At 43.6% G+C, this 26267-nt stretch overlaps 1 protein-coding gene across 2 annotated transcripts; it reads right to left on the bottom strand.

Moving 5' to 3' along the window:
• Nucleotides 1-220: 220 nt before the first annotated feature.
• On the bottom strand, nucleotides 221-26267 carry LOC116515516 (RH-like protein). 2 transcript variants are annotated; one of them, XM_032227623.1, is made up of 10 exons: nucleotides 25997-26267; nucleotides 20314-20500; nucleotides 13232-13382; nucleotides 11337-11484; nucleotides 6306-6472; nucleotides 5016-5153; nucleotides 4528-4658; nucleotides 3394-3473; nucleotides 1906-1979; nucleotides 221-731 (listed from the first exon to the last, which is right to left on the bottom strand). In XM_032227623.1, exons 1-10 carry the CDS (start codon nucleotides 26130-26132, stop codon nucleotides 705-707), a joined length of 1239 nt encoding a protein of 412 aa, XP_032083514.1. In that variant the 5' UTR covers nucleotides 26133-26267; the 3' UTR covers nucleotides 221-704. The 2 variants fall into 2 exon arrangements, with proteins under 2 accessions (XP_032083514.1, XP_032083515.1); XM_032227624.1 differs by lacking the exon at nucleotides 3394-3473.

Genomic DNA, 26267 nt, shown 5'->3' with positions numbered 1-26267 from the left:
CAGTTTAGAGCCGTGATGGCAAACCTATGGCACATGTGTCAGAAGTGGCATGCAGAGCCCTCTCTATGGGGACACGCACCGTCACCAGCTGCTCTTCTGGTTTCTGGAGGGCGCATGCGTGCTGGCCAGCTGATCTTCGCACATGCCCAAGCACCGGAAACCCAAAGACCAGCTGCTCAGTGCAAATATGCACGCTAGACACCTGGTCTTTGGGTTTCTACAAAGACCAGCTGGCCAGAAACCAGAAAACTGGGTGGCTGGCATATGTATGCACAGAGGCCAACTGGTCTTCAGGTTTTCATGGCTTCAGCACATGCACATGTGCTCCAGTTTGAGCACTCAGTGCCAAAAAGGTTTGCCATCACTGGCTTAGAGTAATACATGAACTCCATGACTGTGAAAAACACTGTATAAACACAGTGAGAATGATATGACTGGACTCAGTTTCACACATAATATTTAATCTTCACTTTCCACTTTTACATTATTTTAAGTGTTTAAAAGACCCTAGAATATAAAGAAACATTTTTAAAAGAAACACTTGGCATTCATTTTAGCCTTACAAGCAAGTATTTTATACTAAATGCTTACCAAATATTCTGCCAAATTTAATAAAGCAACTAAGTCTCTTTTTCATGCATTCTTGTGGCATCAGAGAGAAAGTCTCTTAGCTGTGTGACTTGCTGCCCTCTTGAAGATGGTGTTCAGAATCCAACAGCTAAGTGTGGGAACTAGATATATATAAAAAAAGATTTTTTTAAAAATGGTTTTCTATCTCAGTAATGCACTCTCAAATGCAACTAATTAGGATGGGTTTATATATAGTGGAGAGTTCATTCTGCAGAAGCGTGAGATATATACAACTCTTGCTTGCTTAAGTAAAGTTCTTGAATCCCCCTACATGGCTATTTCACGTGCTTAGCCGTAAGCATAGCTTACAAATGAAAATTACTAGGTTTCCACAACACATCAACACCAAATCAGGCAAATTACATTCATGTGGGATCTGATTCTAGATAGCCAAAAGAGAGAGAAACAAGTAGGCTGATTGCAACATATTCATATTACATATTCATGTATTCCTCAACGAGAAAGATTTGGTTCTGAACTTTTTAATATGGTAGCATTCAGTATGATCTGTATGGTTTGTTTGACTATGATTATTGACTGAATCTCCATAACGCACTAAGCCAAAACCAAACACCACTGTCCATTGAATGAATTGCATCTAGACCAGCGGTTCTCAACCTGTGGGTCGGGACCCCTTTGGGGGTCAAATGACCCTTTCACAAGGGTTGCCCAAGACCATTGAAAAACACATATTTTCAATGGTCTTAGGAACCGAGACACCAATTTTATGGTTGGGAGTCACTACAACATGAAGAACTGTATTAAAGGGTGGCGGCATTGGGAAGGTTGAGAACCACTGATCTAGACATTCTGGGACTTTATTTCTTTTTTTCTGGCTTTAGTTAAAGAACAATGTATGATTAAAATAGCTCATATCCAGAGCAATCCATTGCTCTGGAACCGCATATGGCTCTTTCATTTCTCTGCTGCGGCTCCCTGTCGCCCGTTGGCTCCACAATTGATAGGGCTTTCGGTTAGGACAGGGAGAGGAAAAAGGACGCTGTGCTAGGAGGAGACTCTGGTGGGGGAACCAGATTTCCGGTCGGCATAGGAAAAAGGGCACCGCGCTAGGAGGAGACTGGTGAGGGAATCGGATTTCCAGTTGGCTCCAGAATTGAACAGAGGCTTCCGGTTTGGAATTTGGGTGCTCTTTGAGCGTTTAAGGCTGCTGACCCCTCCTAAAACATTCAGTTCAACATAACCCTGCTGCCAAGAAGCAAAAAGGAATAATATCTTTATGTAAAGCTGATTGTCAAGAGACAAATATAATCCTACCTCCCAATAAACTTGATCATCGAAGTACTTTGTGACAGGAGGTGTTTTCCATAATTTGCAAGTTAAAGTGAGACCTATAAAAATAAGTTGAAACCAGACTTGCATTCAGAATCTGAACAACTGCAAAAAAATTCTACAATTTATCCCTGTTAATGATATTTGAATTTAATAAAATTTATATGCCGCCCAATCCCGTAGGAGTTTGGATACCCAGCCAAATCACTGCATTTTGGGTCTTTTAGCTTCTATCTAATTCTACATCACCAATCTCCCTAAGTGTCCCTTGCTTCATCTGGTTTCCCCTTTATCCAAATCTGAACTTCAGTTCTTTTTTCTCTAAAGTGTTTTCTATTCCATCAGCATGGGAAACCCCCGGATCCTGCCAAAAAGTTGCCATCAATATACATTTGCTTATGTAACAGGATGGAAGAAGCTTTTTAAAATAAATGCTTGATCTAAAGAGTTTCAGTGCTATTGTATCTTCTTTTAAATAGAAGAGAATAACATATACTTCCAGAAAGCCACATCAATTTTAACAGCATCTGTACAAGTATAGTCTGAAATGTAACAGTCCTTGTTGTAGTATTGAGATAAGGCAGCTGAGTTAGACCCTGACTTAATGATGTTTGGAGTATATCTATTTACATAATTGGGAGGAGTTAGTGTGACTACATTTAAGAAAACTTTCTGGCATTAATATATTGCCTTAATGTACATTTTTCCAATTCTTTGCTATTTCCATGGGTCAGGCACATGTGCACAGAGGTATACCACAAACTGTGTGTATCTTCTGTACTGTTTGCTGCAAGGAGGCAAATTGCTAGGAGGAAGAGGCAGATTTTTTTTCTTGTTTTCCTCCCCAAAAGCTAGATGCGTCTTATACTTTGGAGGGTCTTATACTCCAAAAAATACAATATATGTAATTTACTTTTAATTGAATTTAAACAAAACTGGACTATAGTGCCACAACATCCCCCTAGCCATGTTTTTAACTCTACAATATCCTTTTAGAGACATGATTTTTGCCAAAATACAGTTAAGGATCTGTAAATATATGGCAGGATTTGGAATGTAAAATAACCATATGTTTGCTGGGTTCCGTACATAAATGTCCAGTTGTGCAAAGCTTGGTTTATGAATTATCCCACTTTTTAAAATCTCAGGCTTTCTTGTCCCCATCGTAAGGAATGGTGAAAATGTTCAATAAATCCTTCAGCTGGATAGTCAATAACCAGTATAGGATGGTAGTAGTTTTAATCTCTACCATCACATCTGACAAACTTCCTTAGAAACTGAATTTTCCAGAAATCCAGGTCCTTTTATCACAAAAATCTGATCTATGTTACCTTCACTGAATTCAGATTTTAATACAAGTTTTAGAGGAGTGATTTGTCCCTTAAAAATTGGACAATCTTGGAGGACAATTGCAGACCCAATAAAACACTTGTAGTTCTTCTACTGACAGTGAAGTGGTTTTGTGATACAAACCTGTAAGTAGACCACTGAATAGACTGAGGCATAGGCTCAAGCTGAGTGCACCAACTTCAATTAAAGCTGAATAACCAAGTCTGTAGAGGTTCATAAAGACAGAGAAATGTTCAAGATTGAGTAAAAGAAGGGAGGAGGGAGAGTCTGCTTCTGCTTTCCAAATATGATCTCTGGTAGTCCTTATGAACAGTTTCAGTAGTTCTCAAACTTTCTTGAGGACACCATACTTCCTTGGGTATGGTATACCCAGGGGTTTTCCAGGTATTGGCTATTTCTCTATAGCTGTTTAAACTGAATATTTCCTGAAACATGCCTAGCTATGACAGGTGCGCAAAGATAATGGTCATCTATCTTGTAGGGAAAATTGAAAAGCCCAAGCTTCGTATATGAACCTCCAAATCACTTTTCCAAAACCTGAAGGTAATTCTAGGCTTGTGAGAATAGAGTGACTGAGTCAAAGTCACCTAAGGATTCCCACGTTTGAGAAGGAAGTTGTATATGGGTCTTTCCAGACTGATCCAACATAACAACAAGAATAAAATCTTGACAGACCCAACACAAGGACAACTGGAATAATTCATCCAGAGTTCAGTTCTTTAGCTTTAAGAGCTCTGTGGCGCAATGATTAGAATGCAGTACTGCAGGCAAATTCTGCTGACTGCCAACTGCCAGCAGTTTGACAGTTCAATCCTCACTAGCTCAAGGTTGACTCAGCCTTCCATCCTTCTGAGGTTGGTAAAATGAGGACCCAGATTGTTGGGGGCAATAGGCTAAACCGCTTAGAGAGGGCTGTAAACCACTGTGAAGTGGTATATAAATCTAAGTGTTATTGCTATTTGCTTATATCCAATAGACAGAATCTTGCCAGAGTAAACTAACACTATTCTCATTCTAATGGATATACCTTGAGAGATCCTTACTCTGTTCCAATCCATCTCCAGACTTGCTGCTACTTGTTCTGCCCTTCTCCTTCCCCTCTTCCTGGGAAACTTCCATTTCACTACAATCCATCACACCAGATCCCTCTCTGTAGGCATCCTCCTTCACCTGATTATACAACATGTAATTGACTCTGATACCAACCAAGGATTCTTAAAATGAATCAAGGGTATTAAAAATGGACATTCATCTTACACTGAGAGGTTCTTGTGGTGGTTTGTTAGGATGAGAATAACGTGGATTATCCCTCCAAGCAAACTGGGCAAGCCGAAAGTGTAAAGAACTCCAGAAGTATCATGGATTTTGAGTGCTGGATCCAAGCGTTTCTGAGTTTGTTAGGAAAAGGAATGTAGAAAAGGCAACATACAATAAGGTTTTTGAATTAGAAGTTGCAACAATTGATGTTTATTTGTAAACATACAGATTACCTTCATATTAATTTTCTAGCCAGTCCCAAAGCTGGGCTTTAAATAGAATAGCCTACATGCCTACTTTTTACAGAAATGTGGAATGCAGAGGCCTTGGCCATGTGGACTATGTGAGCATCATCATAATTACAGAAAAGACTAGCACATATCCTGGACATATTCAAGAAAATTTCCTCCAGAAAGCTAAAATTCTAAAGCGTCCCAGTTGCTTGTTCCATAACCAGCAATGAAAAGTTTTAAAACAGGGAGAGTTACCTGTAAACAGGCCATGCCAAGGACAGAAACTGTGCCTGCTGCCAGACCCAAAACCATTGCAATCCAAGGCTGTTGGATGTTGGAAGCGGAGAAGCCAAGGGCAACCCCACCTGCCAGCGTAGCATTCTGGATGTGAGCCTGAAGAAAAAAAGAAGAAGAAATCAGAGTCTGCGTTTAAGCTAAGTGGCTACTTTCTGTTCATGAAAGACAAAATAGCCTTGGAGTATCCTGAACCCTGACTGCTCTTTAGAAAGCCAGATCCTGAAGATGAAACTCAAATACTTTGGCCACCTAGTGAGAAGGAGGGACTCACTGGAGAAGAGCCTCATCCTGGGTAAAACTGAGGGCAAAAGAAGGGAATGGCAGAGAATGAGGTGGCTGGATGGAGTCACCAAAGCAGTTGGTGTGAGCTTCAATGGACTCCAGAGGATGGTAGAAGACAGGAAGGCCTGGAGGAATGTTGTCCATGGGGGTCGTGATGGGTTGGACACGACTTCACAACTAACAACAGCAACAATTCTACTTTATGTTTAAGTTCTCTTGTGAGTTTCTCGCTCTGCCCACTATGCAGCTGTAGGCTGTGCTGTTCCTTATCTGAACACCTTTAGGCCAGTGTTTCTCAACTTTGGCTGCTTGAAGTTATGTGGATTTCAGCTCCCAGAACTGGGTGAGGAATTCTGGGAGTTGAAGTCCACACATCTTCAAGCGGCTAAGGTTGAGAAACATAGCTCCCGGCAGCATCTCTTCACCACCCCGTCTCTCTAGAGGACAGGAAGACCTGGAGGAATGTTGTACATGGGGTCGCGATGGATCGGATACGACTTCGCAGCAACAACAACCAGGATTTTATTTATGTACTTGCGACTCCTTTTGTCTTTCAAGGAGGTCAGAGTGGTACATCTGGTGTCTCCCTTTATCTTAGTGAAGGAATGTAGACCTATGGAAATAGGGAAGGAATGGCCAAAGAATTAAGGGGGAACTTCAATAAAAGATTAACACAGTCCTGAGAAAGAGGAAAGGATGAAAAAAAAACCTCAAAATAACCCCAATCTAATTATCTAGCATCACCCATTCTAAACCAAGGTTTTTCAACCTTAGCAACTTTAAGGTACATGGACTTCAACTCCCAAAATTCCTCAGTCACCATGGCTGGCTAGGGAATTCTGGGAATTGAAGTCTACATAACTTAGAGTTGCTAAAGTTGAGAAACACTGTTCCACAAGCCCTGACATCCGTAGGGTGACAGGTTCAAGAATATCGCTCTTCTGGCTGAGGAAACAGGTGTCTCACCATGCTGAGTTTTCCATTTTTGCTGGTTGCAATTGAAAAAGAAAAGGCAGCAATGGTGCTTGTAGCCATGACAAAGTAGGTGTTGTAGATGGCGGTCCACTTTTTGTCTTCTTCCATGATCAGAGCAGAGTTGAAGCTGGGCCAGAAGATCCAGAGAAAGAGGGTACCTGCTCAACCACAAGAGGGGAGAAATGGTTAAATTCTCAAATGCAACCGAGCTCCAGTTTTCAACATGATGAGAGCACAGCCATTGCTAGTCTGGGAACACTTTCTTTGAAAAATAAATAATAGCTTTTGTGAACTTGCAGCCTCTTAATCAAAGGTGTTAGTTGACCAAGGTGCTATCTTTGTTTCCCATATTCACCAGTCTCTTTCACCCAGATGACCTCACTAGCAAGGGGTTGGACTATAAGACCTCCAAGGGCTCTTCCAACTCTGTGATTCTGATAAGGCCTTGCATTATGCACCTTGCCTGAGGAGAAGGCTAAAGCCAAGCAGATTATCTCCTCAAACAAATCAAACCAATGTTTACAATTTGCTATGCCTTGCAACTTCTTCAAAGACACAGATCTTAAGGAAGCGTCTGATTTGATAAGGCATGGATAAGGTAGTCCAGAAATATGTAACTTTATAAAGCCTGTGTGGCTTGCTTCTGCTCATCCTAGCACTTCTTTTTAAGCAATTTTCCCCTGTGTATCTGGCATACCGTGAGCAAACTATCAGGGTTAACGCTAACAGATTTGACTTGGAGAAGTCTACAGGCAGGAGTGGGATTCAGCTGGTTCGGTCCAATGTGGGCAAACAGGTAGTTACAGCCAGTGCCCCAGCACTATCCCGTCTTATACAATCACCGTGTTTTTGAAGCAAAATGCACGCGTGTAAGGCAGACATGCATGAAGCTATCCTGTCCTATATAATTGCCGTGTTTTTGACACAGCACAAGTGTTTTTGATGTGCATGCTCACATTCTCGATTTCTGGGCGAACCGGTTGTTAAATTATATGAAGCCCACCTCTGCCTACAGGTGTGATGGGCATGTAGTCAGGATTCCCAAGACGGACAGGCTGCATTCCAGAGGAAAACATAGACAGCAACATTTAGGTAGTTTGGTTGGGAGGAAGAGGGTCAAGCTAGCTTCTCCCTGAAAGTTCTCAGAGTATATCTCTAATTTTGAAAATAGTTTGCTTCAGTTTGGCAAGATTTCTGTCGATAGGTGAGGAACAATAAGGGAAACTGCTTAGAAGAAACACAGGGACTTTCTTGGTTTTTGGATCCTGACCTCAAGCCCGTTAGATGGCAGCAAAGATTTAAGTTTTTCTGCATGTCTTTGCTGCCATCTAATGGACATCTGGATGTTTTGCAGCCCAGATCTGGAAGTACTGTCCCAATTATTGTCCCATCTTTGGATACTTCTTTTTTTTTTTAATCTATGCTAAACATTTGATCTATCAGTCAGAGTAAGTGGCAGAACCAGTACTCACTCAAGAAGCTATGAAACCCAATCTCCCTTTGCAATGTAATGTTTGAAGAAAAATAACAGGTGCAAGTGGCTTATATATGATGGACATGGAGGACTGCCTGTGTTAAGTCTGGAATTTACCCTGGCAAAGAGTGGACTGTTCTATCATCTATCCTTCTATCAACCAGGGATCAGAATAAGTATTTCAAAAGATGCCTCTGCAAAATGCTGACACCAGTATTTTATATTGCCGTTTATCCTCTTTTCACCTGTTCTTCTACCTTGATAAGTAGATTTGCACATCTTGGTTATTCCCCTAAATTTTCAAACTCCAGGTTCCATGGGATCTTATCTGTTTCTTCCCCAGGAAGGGAAGCAGACTAGAGAGATTCTTGTAGTAGCTGTAGAACGCAATAAAGAACCGTATTTTCTGGCATATGACTTTTTAACCCCAAAAAAATATTTCAAAAATTGGGGGTCTTATATGGCGGGTATATCAACAAACCAAAACAAAAGAAAAAGCAACGCCACCAAGCAAAAAGCCACGCCACCACCAGTGCAGATGCCAGCCTTTAAACGATAACCTCGGTGCTCCTCGCCTGGGTGCATGCATGGTTGAGCGCTGGGATGGCTTAGTAAGGTCTGGCTGGAGGTCTGGAGGAGGAAGGCGCTGAGCTCAAACTACGAAAGCCCGGCAGTGCAGAGGCCTTTAGCCGGCTCACGGGTGCCTGAAAGTAGGGGGTCATCTTATACAGCCTTATATATGGTAGCTAACCTGAACCTTTCATGTGTGGATTTGGTGGCTTGCCCCCCCCAAAAAATGTGATATTACATGTTACACTATGCTACACCAACCCAACCCAACCCACCCATTGGCTGGCTTAATACACTATATAAATCTACTCCTTGACTTGAAGTAATTTTTGACTTAAATTAAGCCCTTTATGTCAACAGGTAATCCTCATTTACCAACCATTCATTCAGCAACCATTTGAAGTTACACTGGTAACTACAACCAGTCCTCAAAGTTCCAGCTGTTGCAACAGCCCTATAAGATTGGACAACCATTTGTCTGAAATGGTATAGGGATTCCTGTAAGGGAAGTTGCAAGAAATGGACTAGAAGACCTCCAAGGTCCCTTCCAATTCTGTTATTCTGTTCTATTCTATTCTATTCTATTCTATTTCCTTTTATTCATATTCCATTCCATTCCTAATTCTAATTCTATTCCCTATGCTACCGTACACTATTCTATATTGTATTCATATTCCATTCTCTATTCTATTCATATTCCGTTCCATATTCTATGCATATTCCATTCTCTATTCTATTCATATGCTATGCTATCCAGTGCAGTGCAGTGCAGTGCTATTGTATGCTATGCTATGCTATGCTATACATATTAGATTCTCTATTCTACTCTATTCCTATTCTCAGGTGACTGCAATTTGCCACCTTCCCTACCAGCTTCCAACAAGCAAAATCCATGGGGAGGCTGGCAGGAAAGGTTGCAGGTTGCTCTGGTAAGTCTCCCAATCAGTCTTCTTGTGCTCATGCACCTGTCCTGAGCCACTCCTCCCCAGGGCTTTCCCCACATCCTCTGTGGCACCCCTTAACACGGAACTTCTGCCACTTGCTGCTTCGGAACTAGCACATCTCGGGGCTATGATGGCAACTTTGGCAGTGCTGGGATTGCTGTTGCTGCTGCGGTCATGGGATGTTGCATTTTATGACCGCATCGCTTAGCGATGTGTATCCTGCTCTCGATTGCTGTTGTAACCCAAGGACTGCTCTAAATATTAACCCAAATTTTAAATAAAGAGCATCTCCCTGGATGCTTGATTCTTATGATTAGTTTTCAGTCAATACTGGGAGGCTGATAAGTTGCAGGCAAGATCCAGACGCCAGTTGGATGGGTGTTCCCTGTCCTTGACCTTCTAGGAAGAATGAAGTCTGTTTATCTCTCTCTGAGCAGAAAGCAATGCCTCAGAGCTCTTTCTAAGATAGGTGGCTCAGAACAGAGTCATAATCCTCCCCAGACAGGGCTCCCTGCCAAAACGTAGACAAATATCAACAGACTAGAGCTGGGTTTTACAGCTCCATCGGCATTCTCTTTCATGATCTGTCCATTTATCTGTAACTGTACTTGCACGGTATGCTAATCCTTAATTAAAGGAACCACGGACAAGGGTATCTGCAGAGCATGCTCGGAAAGATCAAGATGACAACCACAATGGTATCATCAAAGCTTCACCTGCTTTTTGTGCGTGTCATACGCAGCGTGCATAAAAACAGGCAGAATTTGGATAGCACTGCGGTGGTTCAGTTGTTTTAACTTTTTTGCCAATGCCCTGCAGACATCCTTGATAGATTTAGTAACGATCGGTAGAAATAACCGATGCTAGGCCAGTTCAGAAGTTTTTTTTTTCACTTGCTAAATTATCTAATCAATACAGTGCGGCTGCTTCACTGGATACCTTTTTCATCTGCCAGACTGAATGCTCTGCCTTCTGCATTATTGGAAGGGAGAATCCGTAGCAGAGCAGTGGAAGAGGATTAACCGAAGAAACATTGTCCGTGTAGTATTCATGAACTGGAATAGGGCTTAGTAACAAGGTCAGCCAATGGGAGCTGAGACAGTTTGGAGCCTGGGCCTGGCTTAGCTCTGTAGGTCTGAGTCTGTGCTGAGCTCTAAACTAGTCTGCTGCTCTGAACTGAAACTGAAACTTCTCTCCTCTGCTTGTGTTTGCGTATATTTGCTACCGCGTTGGAAAACTTGCATTTGTTATCATATATTTACTTCATGTATTATATATAAAGAGAAGTTAATGAATCCTGCTGAATCAATTACCTGTGTGTGCTTTCTGGATGTGATTGCTGCTGCAAACTCTGACAAACATGAGAAATTTGGTCTGGAGAAAAGATAGTTGTTTGAAGGTGTGATGATAACCATGTTCAGGTATTTCAAAAGAGAAGCTGCAAAGAAGATGGCCAACTCTTTCCCATGGCCATAGAAACCATGGCCAGAAATAACAGACAGGTCACAACAGATTCAACTACCTAAATCAGCGTTTCTAAACCTTGGCAACTCTAAAATGTTTTGAACTTCAGCTCCCGAAAAGTTGAAGTCCACATTTCTTAAAAGTTGTCAAGGTTAAAAGAGACTGACCCAGATTTACTTGATAATAACATTTGTACAACAGTAGAAAATCTATTAACTGAGATTGTAAATTCGCCATCTTCAGAGATCTAAGGTCCTTGTGGATTCAAGCGCCAGGGCAATCTCAATTCTGAAAATCCAGATTGGAAGAGATCTAATGTCCTCCATAAAAGCCAGGAACTGAGTCACCATTACTATCAATACACCTCTCCTGTGTTAGCAGCTAAATTGCCAGAGTCATGCTGAAATAAGAGACAAAAGCCAAATGTCAACTACTGAGCAATACGTCCTACGCTGGATGCCATACAGCTGGCCAACACAGGAAACTCCTAATTTGGTGGGGCATGCATTCCTTTCGGCCCCAGGAAGGATGCCATTTGACCTTTCCTTTTGCCTAAAGCAGACTGCTTACCCAGCACCGCAAACATATCCGAGACGGGCCTGGATCTTTCCTTCTCAGCTTTCCGACTCAGTGAGGAGTGGTAGAGCGTCCAGGAGACCATTAAGCCAAAGTAGGCCCCAAATAAGTGGGCGTGCATCATGCTGACATGGCTCTGGATCTGCGGACAGCAAAAGCAGTCGCCATTTCTTATGTGGTCAAGATGGAGCGGGGCTTCTACGTGCCAGCCTATAGTATTTGTATTTATTAGTTTGTCAAACATGCACAAAATAACAGGTGTAAATATAAACAATGGACATGAACGAAAGAAATGAATGCAAATAACGGTAGGCACGCTGGTGCGCTTATGCACGCACCCTTTTACGGACCTCTTAGGAATAAGATGAGGTCCCCGGTAGACAGTTTAAGGTTGAAGCTACGAGGATCAGAGGATGTAACAACGGAGTCAGGGAGAGCATCCCAGGCGTTGACTACTCTGTTGCTGAAGTCGTATTTGCCGCAATCGAGTTTGGAACGGTTTACTTTGAGTTTGTATCGATTGTTTGCCCCGTGTATTATTGAGGTTGAAGCTGAAGTAGTCATTGACAGGTAAGACGTTGTAACAGACAACATTGTGTACTGTGCTGAGATCCGACCGCAGGCAGCGCAGTTCCAGATTGTAGCGACTGAATATAAGGGAGGAAAACCTCGGAAGGGGTGATTAATCTTTCTTTTTTGGAATTGCTCCCCTGGATATTTTAAATTAATTCTCTGCTACAGTATTTTGGAACCTCGGCAGTTTTAAACTGTGTGGTCTTCAACTCCCAGAATGGCTGGCTGGGGAATTCTGGGAGTTGAAGTCCACAGGGCTTAAAGGTGCTGAGTTTAACAAACACAACACTAAGTCATCAATTATAGTTTCTAATCCACCCTGGCTGGCTCCTATAACACGCTAAATAACATCCAGAGCAATTTTTCTTCTTGGTGCAAGATCCCTGTTCTTATGACTTTATAAAAAAGACAGACACAAGAAAAAAAAAGAAGCTGAAAACATTTCATATCTATAATAAAATGTGACAGTGTGAAAACTCCAGCTAGCCAATCAGGCAGTCCCTCCCACATCCAGGATATGCCTTCCTTCTGCCATCTCCAAAAATATGTAAGTGTTGAAAGGTAAAGGCATTTAAATTACAATTCCACTCTTCCTGCCCTCTGATTGTAAACTGCAGCTCACAGCTTACAAATTACCCGTATTTTTCGGACTATAAGATGCACCGGAGTATAAGACGCACCAAGATTTTGAAGAGGTACATTTTTAAAAAAAGTTTTTGCACTCTGCAGGCCTCCCAAACCCCCTGCAGTAATGTGAAGTGTGAACTAGGCCAGGGGTCTCCAACCTTGGCAACTTTAAGAGTTGTGGACTTCAATTCCCAGGGTTCCTCAGCCAGCAAAGCAAAGAAGTCCACAACTCTTGCCAAGGTTGGAGACCCCTGAACTAGGCCACTGATTTGCATAAAAGGTAACTGTAAACATTCCCCTCGCACATAAATGCAAGTCATTCCCAACTCTAGGGGGCGGTGCTCATCTCTGTTTAAAAACCAAAGAGCCAGCGCTGTCTGAAGACATCTCCGTGGTCATGTGGCTGGCATGACTAAACGCCAAAGGCGCACGGAGCGCTGTTACCTTCCCATCAAAGGTGGTTCCTATTTTTCTACTTGCATTTTTACATGCTTTCGAACTGCTAGGTTGGCAGAAGCTGGGACAAGTAATGGAGCTCACTCTGTAATGCGGCGCTAGGGATTCGAACCGCCGAACTGCTGACCTTTCTGATTGACAAGCTCAGCGTCTTAGCCACTGAGCCACCGCATCCCTGAACTGATTTGAATGCATTCTGCCAAAGGGACAGAATGCTTTGCTTTGCTTCGTACCTGCAAAAAATTCACAGCCAGCCATCTGTTGACGGTGAAGACGGTCACTTCCACCATAGCCATCCAGGTCAACTGCATGAGATTGGCTTTGCCAAGTATTGCTCCAGCTGAAATCAACACTGTGGTGATGCTCATAATGGCAGTTAAAATACTGGAGGGGAGAAAGAGAGAAAGAGGGGAAAAATCAGCAGGATGTTATGAGATGGTGAGATTCTTTTCCAATCAAATCTAGAGTTTTCTGCTTTCTCTATGGTGGTTTTCTCAATGTGTGTGCATGGTGAGTGCCTTTGAAGCAATGTATCTCAACCTGGGCACCTTTAAGCTGCGTGGACTTCAATTCCCAGAATTCCCCAGCCAGAGGGGGGGGGGGGTTGGAGTTGAAGTCCACACAGCTTAAAATGGCCCAGGTTGAGAAACATTGCTTTAAGGTAACATGTCCCCATAGAAGTATATTTTACAGAATTAATAGCCCAAATAATAAAACTGTTACATACATTGTGATAATCCTGTAAAAAAGCACTATGTAAAAGCTCTATGAAGCAGTATATAAGTCTTAAGTGGGAGGGAGGGAGGGAGAGAAGGAAGGAAGGAAGGAAGGAAGGAAGGAAGGAGCAATAGGCTGACTCTGTAAACTGCTTAGAGAGGGCTGTAAAAGCACTATGAAGCGGCATAGAAGTCTAAGTGAGAAGGAAGGAAGGAAAGAAAGAGGGAAGGGAGGGAGGGAGGGAGAAGCAATAGGATGACTCTGTAAACCGCTTAGAGAGGGCTGTAAAAGCACTATGAAGAGTATATAAGTCTTAAGTGGGAGGGAGGGAGGGAGGGAGGGAGGGAGGGAGGGAGGGAGGGAGGGAAGGAAGGAAGGAAGGAAGGAAGGAAGGAAGGAAGGAAGGAAGGAAGGAGCAATAGGCTGACTCTGTAAACCGCTTAGAGAGGGCTATAAAAGCACTATGAATACAATAGAATAGCAGAGTTGGAAGGGACCACAAGAAATCAATAAGTCCCTATATTGGTGTAACAAATGTTACGGTGTCCCTGATCAATCAGAACACTTATTTTCAAAAATGACTGCTCAACTGAAACAAACAAAAAGTTTGTAAACATTGCTAAATCAGATGTAAAAACGAATTTTGGATTTGCAGGAACATTGTTCCCTTAAAGCTAGGGGGAAATATTAACAAAGGCTTGGCATATGTATGTAACAACCTCTGCCATCATTGCTCCAATCAGAGGTGGTATTCAGCCGGTTCTGACCGGTCTAACGAACTAGTAGCAGAAAGTTTGAATAATTCGAGGAACCGTCAAATACCACCTCTGACTGGCCCCGCCCCCATCTATTCACTGCCTCCTGAGTCCCAGCTGATCGACTGGATCTTCTTTTGTTCCCCTGAACGGAACGGAGCTGGAAAGCAGGTTAATGGGGTGGGGAGGGAATGGAGATTTAGCAGTATCCTTCCCCCAGGAGTGGGGTGGAAATGGAGATTTTACAGGATCCTTCCCCTGGAGTGGGTGGGAATGGAGATTTTATAGTATCCTTCCCCTGGAGTGGGTGGGAATGGAGATTTTATAGTATCCTTCCCCTGGAGTGGGTGGGAATGGAGATTTTATAGTATCCTTCCCCTGGAGTGGGATGGAAATGGAGATTTTGCATTAACTTTCCCCTGGAGTGAGGAGGGAATGGGCAGTATCCTTCCCCTGGAGTGAGGAGGGAATGGGGATTTTACAGTATTCTTTCTCTGGAGTGAGGAGGGAATGAGGATTTTGCAGTATCCTTCCCCTGCCACACCCACCAAGCCACGCCCACAGAACCGGTAATAAAAAAAATTGAATCCCACCACTGGCTCCAATCCACAAGCAGCCCTCACCTCATTCCAAATCTTACATTTGATTCTTGACCGTGGAAGAACTCATTTTGTCTCATGATGCATAAAACAAGATCATTAAAAGGAAAAGGAAAAAAAAAACAGAACAGTGTATATGCATTGTGGATATTGTTTTGAACAGAGAGAAATTTGACTCATTTTTTTTTTACAAGCGTCAAAAGAGGTTTATGGCACTGGTGAGATGTAAATAGTAGGAGATGCCTTCACGCTGAGGTGCACATACATTAATCCGTTCACCCACACATTCTGGGGCAAATGCATGAGTGTGCATGGGGACAGAAGTGTCATCTATCAGGGGAGAAGATGGAATGCCTAATTAAAAAGGAGACAGGGTCATTAATTTTGAACTCATAAATAATAGGGGCACCTGTGCAAAGCTAATATTTAATCAGACCTATTGCCTCTTGGGTTCAACAGTTTGGAAGGAAGCCACCTTAGGAAGTGGGGAAAATAGGGATGGCTGTTGTGGCCCGCCAGTGGCCATTGGAGCTGGCAGCAGATTCAGACAATGACGAGGCCAGTCATGGAGTCTGGGGAAGGCTCTGATGAGGGCTCTGTGTCGGAGGCAGAGAGCGAACCAGAGCCGTATGTCAGTTATCAGCTGCCTTCAGAGGCAGACATCAGTGAGGCAGATGAACAGCAGGAGCCTGTTCCCAGTGGGTGCATGCGCAGAGTTGCCAGACGAAGGGAACAACTAAAGAACAAGGGTTGATTTGGGAGTAAGGCCACAGGTGGATGATGAATGGCCCCTCCCAGAGAAAATAAAAGAGGAGCGAAAGGGGAGTGGAGTTTGCAGGAGACAATTAGTTTGCTTAATTTCCAAGACTCCTTGCCAAGTTTTGCAGATATTGGCCTGGAAGCTCTCCAAGCCATATAAGGTCTGTGACTGTAAATCCTCCCTTGCTGACTGTGAATGAGAAGAATTGACAATAAATTAATAAAAGGTGTTTTTGTCGTGTTAGGGTTAGGGTTAATCAGAGGGCAATGCTCATCTGTTTCTTAACTAAGGGAGCCAATATTGTCTGAAAATATTTCCATGGTCATGTGTCCAGCATGATTATACGCCAAGGCGCATGGAACATTGTTTACCTACTATTTACCTACTTGCATTTGAATGCTATCGTACTGCTAGATGGACAGGAGCCAAGGCAAGTAACCGGAGCTCACCTCATCAGGCAGCGTTCTTGGGTCTTGAACCCAGGATGTCAGCTTTCCAGCTGGTCTGTATTCCACCATGTTCCCTTGATGTGTATTCATCCATAAATCCATTCTGTCCCTCTATGCCCCCGTTTGATTTTGCTTTTTAACCCCTCTTAAAAAGTGCACTTCTGCAGGAGGTTTGAAATGCATTTATAGTCAACACAAATGCCTTTAAACACATTGTGCTGAGTCTCTTCAGAGCTGATAACTGAAGAAGTTTGAGAAGGAAGAGAAGATAAGAGGTTGCTAAACGCTCATCTTTACCTATCAGGATTCTGAAAGTTGACATCTCCAGTTTGACAGTGACTGAATGCTGAAGCCTTTGATCTCTTCCCCTGCTAATCCCGCTGCAATTTTAAACACAACAGAAGTCCCACTGATCTATAGGGGTGGGGGGTGGGGGTTATATTTGGAACAAGTAGGTTGCTGAGACATTCCTAAAGAAATACTGTAACTGAAGGCCAGGCTTGTCCTGCTCTTATGTAAGATCCCGCCTAGCCTTGTTGCCGCTGCTACATTTCCCCCCAAATTTGGAAATATTGTGTTTATTTTAGAAATGTGACTCAGTGAAACACGGGGGAGAATGCAGATTGGCTCAGTCTGTGATGTAATGTTTTCAAACAAAAACACAACAATGTATTTGCTCCATATAAAAGACTAACTGAAGTTAGCATTTCTTTATATGTATCCACGCTAACTTTAATATCTACAATTGAATTCCACGTTTGCTGTGAATACATTGGGGTGTTAACTTGGATCCTGGTCATTACTCTTTTAAAAATATCCTTGTCGGATACTTTTATAAAAGATACTCAAGGTTAGTACTTAGCATTTGTCAAGATCAAATTTACTAAGAGTCAGAAGCAATTAATTTCCCAAGATTATTCTCTAGACCCATGATGGCAAACTTATGGCACGCATGCCCAAAGTGGCACATGAAGCCATGTCGCCTGGCAGGCGTGGCCTTACCTGTTTGTCTTCTGGGTTTCTGGTGACCATGCATGCGTGACGATCAGCTGTCCTTTGCACACACAGCAGTGCTGAAAACCAGTGTGTGCATGCGTGCTGGCCAGCTGATTGTTGGGTGTGTATGCACCAGTGGTGACTTTCAAAAATTTTTAGAACCACTTCTGTAGGTGTGGCCTGCTTTGTGAGAGTGGTTTGCCGGCCATGTGACCAGGTGGGAGTGACTTGCCAGCCATGTGACTGGGTGGGCGTGGCCAACTTGTAAAATGTGGTAAAACTCACTTAACAATGTTCTTGCTTAGCAACCAAAATGTTGGCTCAGAAACTCTGGCATTTGAAGCACGCACATCTTAAAGCTGTCAAGTTACAAGACCCTTGCACCCCAAACCCTTTAGAAAAAAACCCCCAGGGGTGTTCAAACTTGACAGCTTTAAGACTTGTGGACTTCAACTCCCAGAATTCCTCCTCTTGCTCTTCATCTTGATGATGTGCGGATGGGCAGAGGGAGGGAGCTGGAACCAGTTCTAAATGGCACTGTAGATTTGTGGAACCTCTTCTATAGAAGAGGTTAGAACTGGCAGGAACCCACCCCTGGTATGCACGCCTGAACCCAGAAGTTCGGCTTTTCCAGAGCGTGATCCCTTTGCATGCACGGCAGTGCCAAAAACTGGCCTGTGCATGTGCGCCAGCTAGCTGATCATTGGGTGCACATGAATGCTAGAACCTGGAAGTTCGGCTTTTTGGAGCGCGGCCCTGATGAGTGCACGCAATGTTTCCGTGTTTTCGCTCTCTGTGCCAAAAAGCTTTGCCATCACTGCTCTAGACTGACTGGTTCCTTTGCCTCTCAGTAACGCAACCCCTGAAGATATTCTTCAGGGATGACCACGAAGCGGAGAGTTTTTTTTTAAAAAAAAGTCATATTGGTGACAGGCAGGCAGGGCTTGATGGCATGATTGTGGCCACCACCTGGATTTTTTTTTTTAATCCCCCACAAGCACCTTCGCTGGGAGACGAATGGGAGCAAATCTGTTTCCTTACTCAAGCTATTGGCTTGCAAGAAACCAAAGACATCAAATCAAGGTCCCTCCAATACCATCCTCAGTTCCGTATCCGTGCTAAGAATTTCAGACTCAGTCCTTGATCGCAGTTACATTCACTATCTGTGATGGAATGCAATGCAGGATTGGGGGGGGGGGGGCAAAGAGACAGTGGACCTTGGATATCTGGCAGTCAAGAAGAGACAGATCCTCCCTAGCAACTCACAGAGTACATCAAATAGTTATGCAGATAGTTGCTTCCACCTAGCAAGATTTCTGTTAATCAAGGAACCAAGAATGGCAGGTGGAGTTACGTACTTATGTCTGTGCCGTTTCTTGAGTTCACCTATTGAGGGAAATCTTGCCTGCCTAAAGCAATTATCTGCATAGCTATCAGATGAAATCTGTGAGTTGTTAGGGAGGGTTTGCCTTCATCTTCTTCCTGCCTGCCAGACATAACAAAATTCTTGGCTTGAGAGTAAGCATAAAACCTAAGGTACAAATGGTAAAAGTATAATATATAGAGTGTATTTAAATAAGCATATAACTCAGGATAATGATATAGAGATAGAATTTTTTTGTAAATAAGATTGTTAACAAAAGATATGGATACCGATATGGAAAAGCTGTTATAAGTGTAAATTTGGGTTTTGTGTTTTGTCTTCTAATTGTTAGAAAATTCAATAAATACTATTTTTAAAAACAAAAACAAAATTCACTGTCTCTTTGCCCTCTGGGAGAGCGACCTTCCTTCCTGTGTTTCTGGACTAACGTTCTACCACACCATTCTTATAGCACTGAGCTTTCTTGCCACCCAAGCCAAGTGTATCCACAAGATATAAGGAAGGAAAAATCAAGATTGTGGCCACAACTGTGATATTGGTTTTTTAATGTATGTTACACATAAAAAACAGGTGGAGCTTTGATTGCACTTGTTGCGGTCATTTTTTTAAAAAAAAAACCTACTTTTTTTTTTTAAAAAAAAAAAACTTTTTTACCATTCCCTGCAAAGAATGATCAGGAGCAGGAAACCTGATGGAATTCTCATCTATTGGAAATTAACTGGCTCAGCTGCAGAACATAGAAAGCAATAGCAATAGCAATAGCAATTGCAGTTAGACTTATATACCGCTTCATAGGGCTTTCAGCCCTCTCTAAGCGGTTTACAGAGTCAGCATATTGCCCCCACAATCTGGGTCTTCATTTTTACCCACCTCGGAAGGATGGAAGGCTGAGTCAACCTTGAGCCGGTGAGCTTTGAACCACTGAACTGCAGATAGCAGTCAGCTGAAGTGGCCTGCAGTACTGCACTCTACCCACTGCGCCACCTCGGCTCTTAATACACAAGGTGTATCCTCCAGACACCTGGCTGTAGAATGGTGCACAGAACACCCTGTGGAAGTTCCCACTGAAATCACTGGTTTTTTTTTAATTAGATTGTTATCCTGCTTTTATAGGTAATTCAAGGCAGGGAAGGTGGGCTGCTGGGGGTTCGCAGGGGTTCGGGAGAACCTCTAGCCAAGATTCTGTGCAGTTTGGAGAAACCCCAAATCCCACGCCTAGCAGTCCCCGCCCGCTCGACCCCTCCCCTCCCAGGAGTCCCCATGCGGCCTGTTTTGGATGCAGGTAAGTGCAAGGCGCGCACGGAGGCTCAGGGAGGGTGAAAAACGGGCCTACTGGAAGTTTGGGAAGGCTGGAAATGGGCCTGTTTCTGGCCTCCAGAGGGCCTCTGGAGCTTGTGGAGGCCGTTTTTGCCCTCCCGGAGGCTCAAGAAAAGCCTCCAGAGCCAGAGGAGGGCAACCCCCCACCACCATGGTGCAGTAGGCCAACTAGACCACGCCCACCATGGCCACACCCATCCAGCAACTGGACAGAGAACCCCTTGCTAAAATTTTTGAAGCCCACCCCTGCTCCTTTCTCCCATTTTCCCTTAACCCTATGAGATGAGGTGGACAGAATTCCTAGCAAAGAACTAAGCTCCACGTCCTTTGACCTCTACCTTTGCAGGTTTATCCTGATTTTCCCAGCTGAGAAGTGAAAGAGGAATCCATCAACAAGCACGGCCCACTGTACTCCGAGGGCAGCGAGGAGAAGGTTGAATCCGATGCTGCTGAAGCCGTATCTCTGCAGGAAGGCCAGGAAATAGGCGAACCCGAAAATCACCATGAGGTTGACATCTTGAAATACTGTAGGGAATACAGAATACTTGTGTCAAGGAGGCCTGGGGAGCCCATTCAGGAGACCCAGCTGTAATCCCCACATCATACTGCGCCAGTGGTGGGTTGCGGATCCCGGTGCAACCGGTACGGTGCAACGGGGCCCGGCATCCACCACATGAACGCACGCAGTCCGCACATGCGTCCTTACCTCTTGTGATGCTTCCGAAAGCCTCTGCGATACTCCAGCTGCTCAGCGGAGCATTGCGCAGGCACTGTGCACTCCGTGCGTGGAAGCGCCGTAGAGCTTAAATACAGGTAAGGAGGTCTGGTGGGCAGGTGGGCCCTCCAGAGCACCATACCAGAATGGTATCCAGTGCTCTGGGCAGGCACCAGTACACCCGTACTGAGGCATACCACCTGCAACCCACCACTGCACTGAGTGGTTTGTTTGGTTTCAACTCAGCTTGCTGCATAATCCTAGCCATAGTGGTTTATTCTCAAATCATGGCTTAGAGGAGGGGTGGGGAACCATAATGACCCCTTTACAATGATGGCTGAGGAATTCTGGGAGTTGAAGTTCACAGGTCGTAAAGGGGCCGTAGATTAGAGTGAGATGCATCAATCCAATCATTGATTGGTGCTACTTGTCAATTGGCTCTTAAACCAAAGGATACCTGGACTTTCAAGCTTTCGATTCCAGGCACTCCATGTCACAGGTAGAAAAGGCCTGCCTATGCACACATAAGGGGATGCGATGGCTAAGTGGCCAAAACACTAAGCTCGTTGATCAGAAATATCAGCAGTTCAGCAGTTCGAATCCCAAGCGCCGCATAACAGAGTGAGCTCCCGTTACTTGCCCCAGCTTCTGCCAACCTAGCAGTTCGAAAGCATGTAAAAAATGCAAGTAGAAAAATAGGAACCACCTTTGGTGGGAAGGTAACAGCACTTCGTGCACCTTCGGCATTTAGTCATGCTGGCCACAAGACCACAGAGACATCTTCAGACAGCGCTGGCTCTTCAGCTTTGAAATGGAGATGAGCACCGTCCCCTAGAGTCGGGAACGACTAGCACATATGTGCGAGGGGAACCTTTACTTTTACCTTTTATGCACACATATGTTCAGGAAAGGCAAGAAACATACTGCTCTCTGTCCTTTATATGTATGCACATATTCATAAATGCATATACATCACTCTCTCCCCTACCCACTTCTTCATTCAAAATGGAAGTCTCTGTGCTATAAGCCACAGTGTGCTGTAACCATGATTCATGCAGATCACAGTGGCCTAATTTGCATATACTGCTAAGTCATAAAACACGGTTCTCAAACTGCAATGGACAAAGTTCAAAACTTTCGTTAAGTGTTTGCTTAACTTTGGCAACTTCCAGATACCTGAACTTTTATTTATTTAAAACATTTATACAGCCGCCCATCTGATAACTAACTTCTTAGCAAGGAGTTGAAAGGATAATTCTGGGTGGAGAGATCCAGGCATTTGGAAGTTGTCAAGAATGGGAAATGTTATTAAAACCAGACAAAACCACATCATGGCTTATCCAAGAGAGTGAACTCAGCGGCAATATAGGCTTACTTCCCACAGCACAATCACCTGATTCTATCCATCAAATGGCTTTTGCTAAATATCACTTTTATGGAAAAAGTGAAGATAAGCCTCTCTACAAGTTGTCTTCCCCAGAAATGCTCCTGCTGCTGCTGCTGCTCCTCCAGAGGTGGAATTCAGCAGGTTCTGACCAGTTCTGGAGAACCGGTAGCGGAAATTTTGAGTAGTTCAGAGAACTGGTAAATACCACCTCTAGCTAACCTGCCCCCATCAATTCTCTGCCTCCTGAGTCCCAGCTGATTGGGAGGAAATGGGGATTTTGCAGTATCCTTCCCCTGCCACGCCCACCAAGCCACACCCACCAAGCCACGCCCACAGAACCGGTAGTAAAAATGTTTGAATCCCACCACTATGCTGCTACTGCTGCTGCTGCTACTATTACTACTACAACAACTACTACTACTACTATTACTACTACTACTACTACTACTACTACTACTACTACTACTACTACTACTATGGAGAATTTCCATAGACATTTACTATTGCAGGTAGTCCATTGCAGGCATCAATGAGCCCAAAGGGTATATTGCTAAGTGAGAAAGTTGTTAAGTGAGTTTTGCTCCCTTTTACAACTTTTCTTGCCACATTTATTAAGTCAATCACTGTAGTCGTTAAATTAATAACGGCGTTGTTAAGTGAATCTGGCTTCCCCATTGACTTTGCTTGTCAGAAGGTCATAAAAGGGGATCACTTGACCCTGGGACATCGCAACCGTCATAAATATGAACCAGATTTCAAGCATCCAAATGGAAATCACATGACTATGGGGATGCTGCAATGGTCATAAGTGTGAAAAATGGTCACAAGTCACTTTTTTCTGTGATGTTGTAACTTCGAACAGTCACTAAGTGAACTGTTGTAAGTTGAGGACTACCTGCACTATCCCAAAGGATCAGAGGATCAAAGGATCTTCAGAGTTGAAGAAGCTTCTTGGATGAGAAGCGAAACATCTTCAAAGAAAAACCAGAAAGTCCAGTTGTCTCTTGAAAAAGCACCTGTCAGGGATGCCGCCTTCAATATCCAAGAAAGAAAAACCTCAACTCCATTTGAATAGAGACAAAGGTACTTTTACTAGATATGAAATGAAAGCAGAGAAAAGGAAAGCAAGATCTGAGCCAAAAAAAGTGCCAACATGTACATATCAAATGTTTACCCAGCACCCTCCCCCCAATTACCCCAACCCAATGTCCAATCTGCAACTCCCAGAGGTGTCATGTGGGGTGCATCTTCAAGAGGCCTCATTCAGTTGGTATGCAGAGACGGCTGGCGTTGACCAAGACCAAACATGAGCCATCAGCATGCGCAGAAGATGGTGAGAACAAAACTCGTTCATGATAACTCCTCCAGTACCAGAAATTCCCCTCCCAAATACCAGAAGCCCCCACCCTCCCCGTTTCTATGGCAGTCGATAGCAAGCAAACAAAAGTAGAGACTGACAGCACCTTTTGGGATAATCCCCATAGATACCTGTACTATCCTTGTCAGAAATCATTATTTAATTGTAGCTTATTGTAGGTCTGGGCTGCAAGGTACAGAAAGCCACTAGATGGCAGCAAAGCATTAAGAGGATTTGCTGCCATCTAGTCACTATTGGGATATTTGCTGCCCAGCTGTTAATTTCATTCAAGCAGTACAGTGGTGGGTTTCAAAAAGTTTTAGAACCTTTTCTGTAGGAGTGGCCTGCTTTGTGGGAGTGGCTTGCCAGCCATGTGACTGGGTGAGCGTGGCCAACTTGTAAAATGTGGTGAAATTCACTTAACAATGCTCTTGCTTAGCAACCAAAATGTTGGCTCAGACACTCTGGCATTTGAAGCATGCAAGTCTTAAAGCTGTCAAGTTACAAGACCCTTGCACCCCTAACCCTTTAGAAAAAAAACCCCAGGGGTGTTCAAACTTGACAGCTTTAAGACCTGTGGACTTCAACTCCCAGAATTCCTCCTCTCGATCTTTATCTTGATGATGTGTGGACGGGCGGGGGGAGGGAGCTGGAACTGGTTCTAAACAGTACTGTAGATTTGTGGAACCTCTTCTATAGAAGAGGTTAGAACTGGCAGGAACCCACCCCTGAAGTAGTAGTACACCCCTTATATACGTATAAGGGAATATAGGACAAGGAACAATGAGGGCGGGAGGGCGGAGCAACCAGAGGTGGTATTTGCCAGTTCTCCGAACTACTCAAAATTTCCACTACTGGTTCGCCCAAACCGGTCAAACCGGCTAAATACCACCGCTGAAAAGATGTGCCAGAATGCTATGCATTATCTTGACATTTTTGATCACACAAGAGACACCCCTGTGGTACCCCTGTGGTACCATGTGCTTCGGATGTATATCCTACCATGTTAACTAAGAGCAAGAGAAAATAATTTAATGCAATCAGACTACTACTGGGCCCTACAAAACTTCTTTCAGGTTGTATTCCACTTTGAATAGCAGACAGGACAAGGAATAAGAACCAAAACTAGATAAGAGTTAATTTAAAGTCAATACAATTCAATTAATGCTAGTTTAAGTCTGATGGTGAAGGCACCAGACCAGAAACCAGGAAAGTGTGAGTTCTAGTGCAGCCTTAGGCATGAAAGCCAGCAGGGTGACCTTGGGTCAGTTCTTCTCTCTCAGCCCCGCCCACCTCAAAAGGTTGTTGTGGAGGGAAAAATAGAAGGTGGGAGGAGCATTACATATATCTGTCATTTTGAATTCTTCATAAAAACATACAAAAAGGTGAGATATAAGTAAATAGCAAGTAATTTCACCCTTCATGTTAAAAAGTAGAATCTGATAGCAATTTGGCAGGAGGTTGGGCACGGGACAATAGCAATAGCAGTTAGACTTATATACCGCTTCACAGGGCTTTCAGCCCTCTCTAAGCGGTTTACAGAGTCAGCATATTGCCCCCAACAACAATCCGGGTCCTCATTTTACCCACCTCGGAAGGATGGAAGGCTGAGTCAACCCTGAGCCGGTGAGATTTGAACAGCCGAACTGCAGAACTGCAGTCAGCTGAAGTAGCCTGCAGTGCTGCATTTAACCACTGCGCCACCTCGGCTCTCGGGACAAATCTGAGGTTTTTGGGGGGCAGTGAGGCTATCCTCAAATTTGGACCGTGCATCTCTAGATTGTGGCAAAGACTCTTCAGGGACTCAGCTACACAACTCCTTCAATTTTACCTAAAGATGAAGGACATTGGTACTAAACCTGTTTAACTGTCTCCTCTCCTCCCAACTGGGCTGAACCTAGTTAACAGTGTTGAATTCCTCACAGCTGGGGAGTTGCAAGAGGCTGCACAATTGGCAGCCCCTTTCCAGAGAAGGAACTTTCCTGAGATACCACCAGCCTTTACGTAACCTTTGAGGGGCAAACAACATGGGTTTTGTAATTTGTTAACTAACAAAGTTATTTTGAATTTTAATCAAATGTATGTTCTTTCTTTTAAAGTGATGTTCAAGGTTTATTAGCTTTTAACATCCTAAACCGATAAACAAGCTGGAGACTAGCTCCTGATAAGAAAACTTCATTAGTGCAAATTGGGGTCTGGCTTATCTCTTTGGTGAACCCCAAAGAACCTTTCTGCTTACAACTTATTCCCCTTCAGACCTCATTTTAATAAACATGTATGCTATTATCCTGTCCAATCAACTTTCCTCTTTCAGACTTCTTTGTTATGCTAACTATAAAAAGGGATGTAAGCTAAAGATCGGGGTTCCCTCTTTGAATGAGGAATCCCTTTTGTCTGAATATTCTGATAAATTATAATAAAATGATCTTCCTGTCTCAGTTTGTCTCATTGGAAAATATGCACACCGAGGCACCAGCCTGAAAAAGCCTTGTTTGGCCATCACCTTCCAATACCACCAAAGACAGCCTTCAACCCCGACAGCAAGCAAGCAAGCAACCTTACCTGGGTAGTCTCTTGCAAGATTTTGACTGTGGTCGTAAGAAACGAAGAAGCCAAACACAAGGATTAAAGCCGCTTCCAAAAGAAGAATGAGCGCAGGGAGACGAATCCGGAGATTGGGAGGATACTGGGAAGACATCGTGGCTTAAAAGAAAAGCAGCAAAACAAGGACCAGGCAAGCCTCAATGCAGCCCCGTTGGTTCAAACATTCCGTGAGTCTCCACTGGATTAAAAAAAGAAAGAAAGAAAAGAGAAAGCTGTGAAGGAGATAAGA

This window comes from Thamnophis elegans, chromosome 12, assembly GCF_009769535.1.
Source record: "Thamnophis elegans isolate rThaEle1 chromosome 12, rThaEle1.pri, whole genome shotgun sequence".
Lineage (NCBI taxonomy): Eukaryota > Metazoa > Chordata > Lepidosauria > Squamata > Colubridae > Thamnophis > Thamnophis elegans.
Note: the sequence above shows the minus strand (reverse complement) of the source record. Positions and strands in the feature narration are given on the sequence as shown.

Bases quoted from the DNA above. Each gene is read 5' to 3' on its own strand.
- LOC116515516 (XM_032227623.1), bottom strand. From the start codon at position 26,132: ATGTCTTCCCAGTATCCTCCCAATCTCCGGATTCGTCTCCCTGCGCTC. The intron at 11,485-13,231 runs GTACGAAGCAAA...TGCTGTCCGCAG, and splicing joins TGGCTGTGAATTTTTTGCAG to ATCCAGAGCCATGTCAGCAT. The intron at 1,980-3,393 runs GTTTGTATCACA...TTATTTTTATAG, and splicing joins ATTCAGTGGTCTACTTACAG to GTCTCACTTTAACTTGCAAA.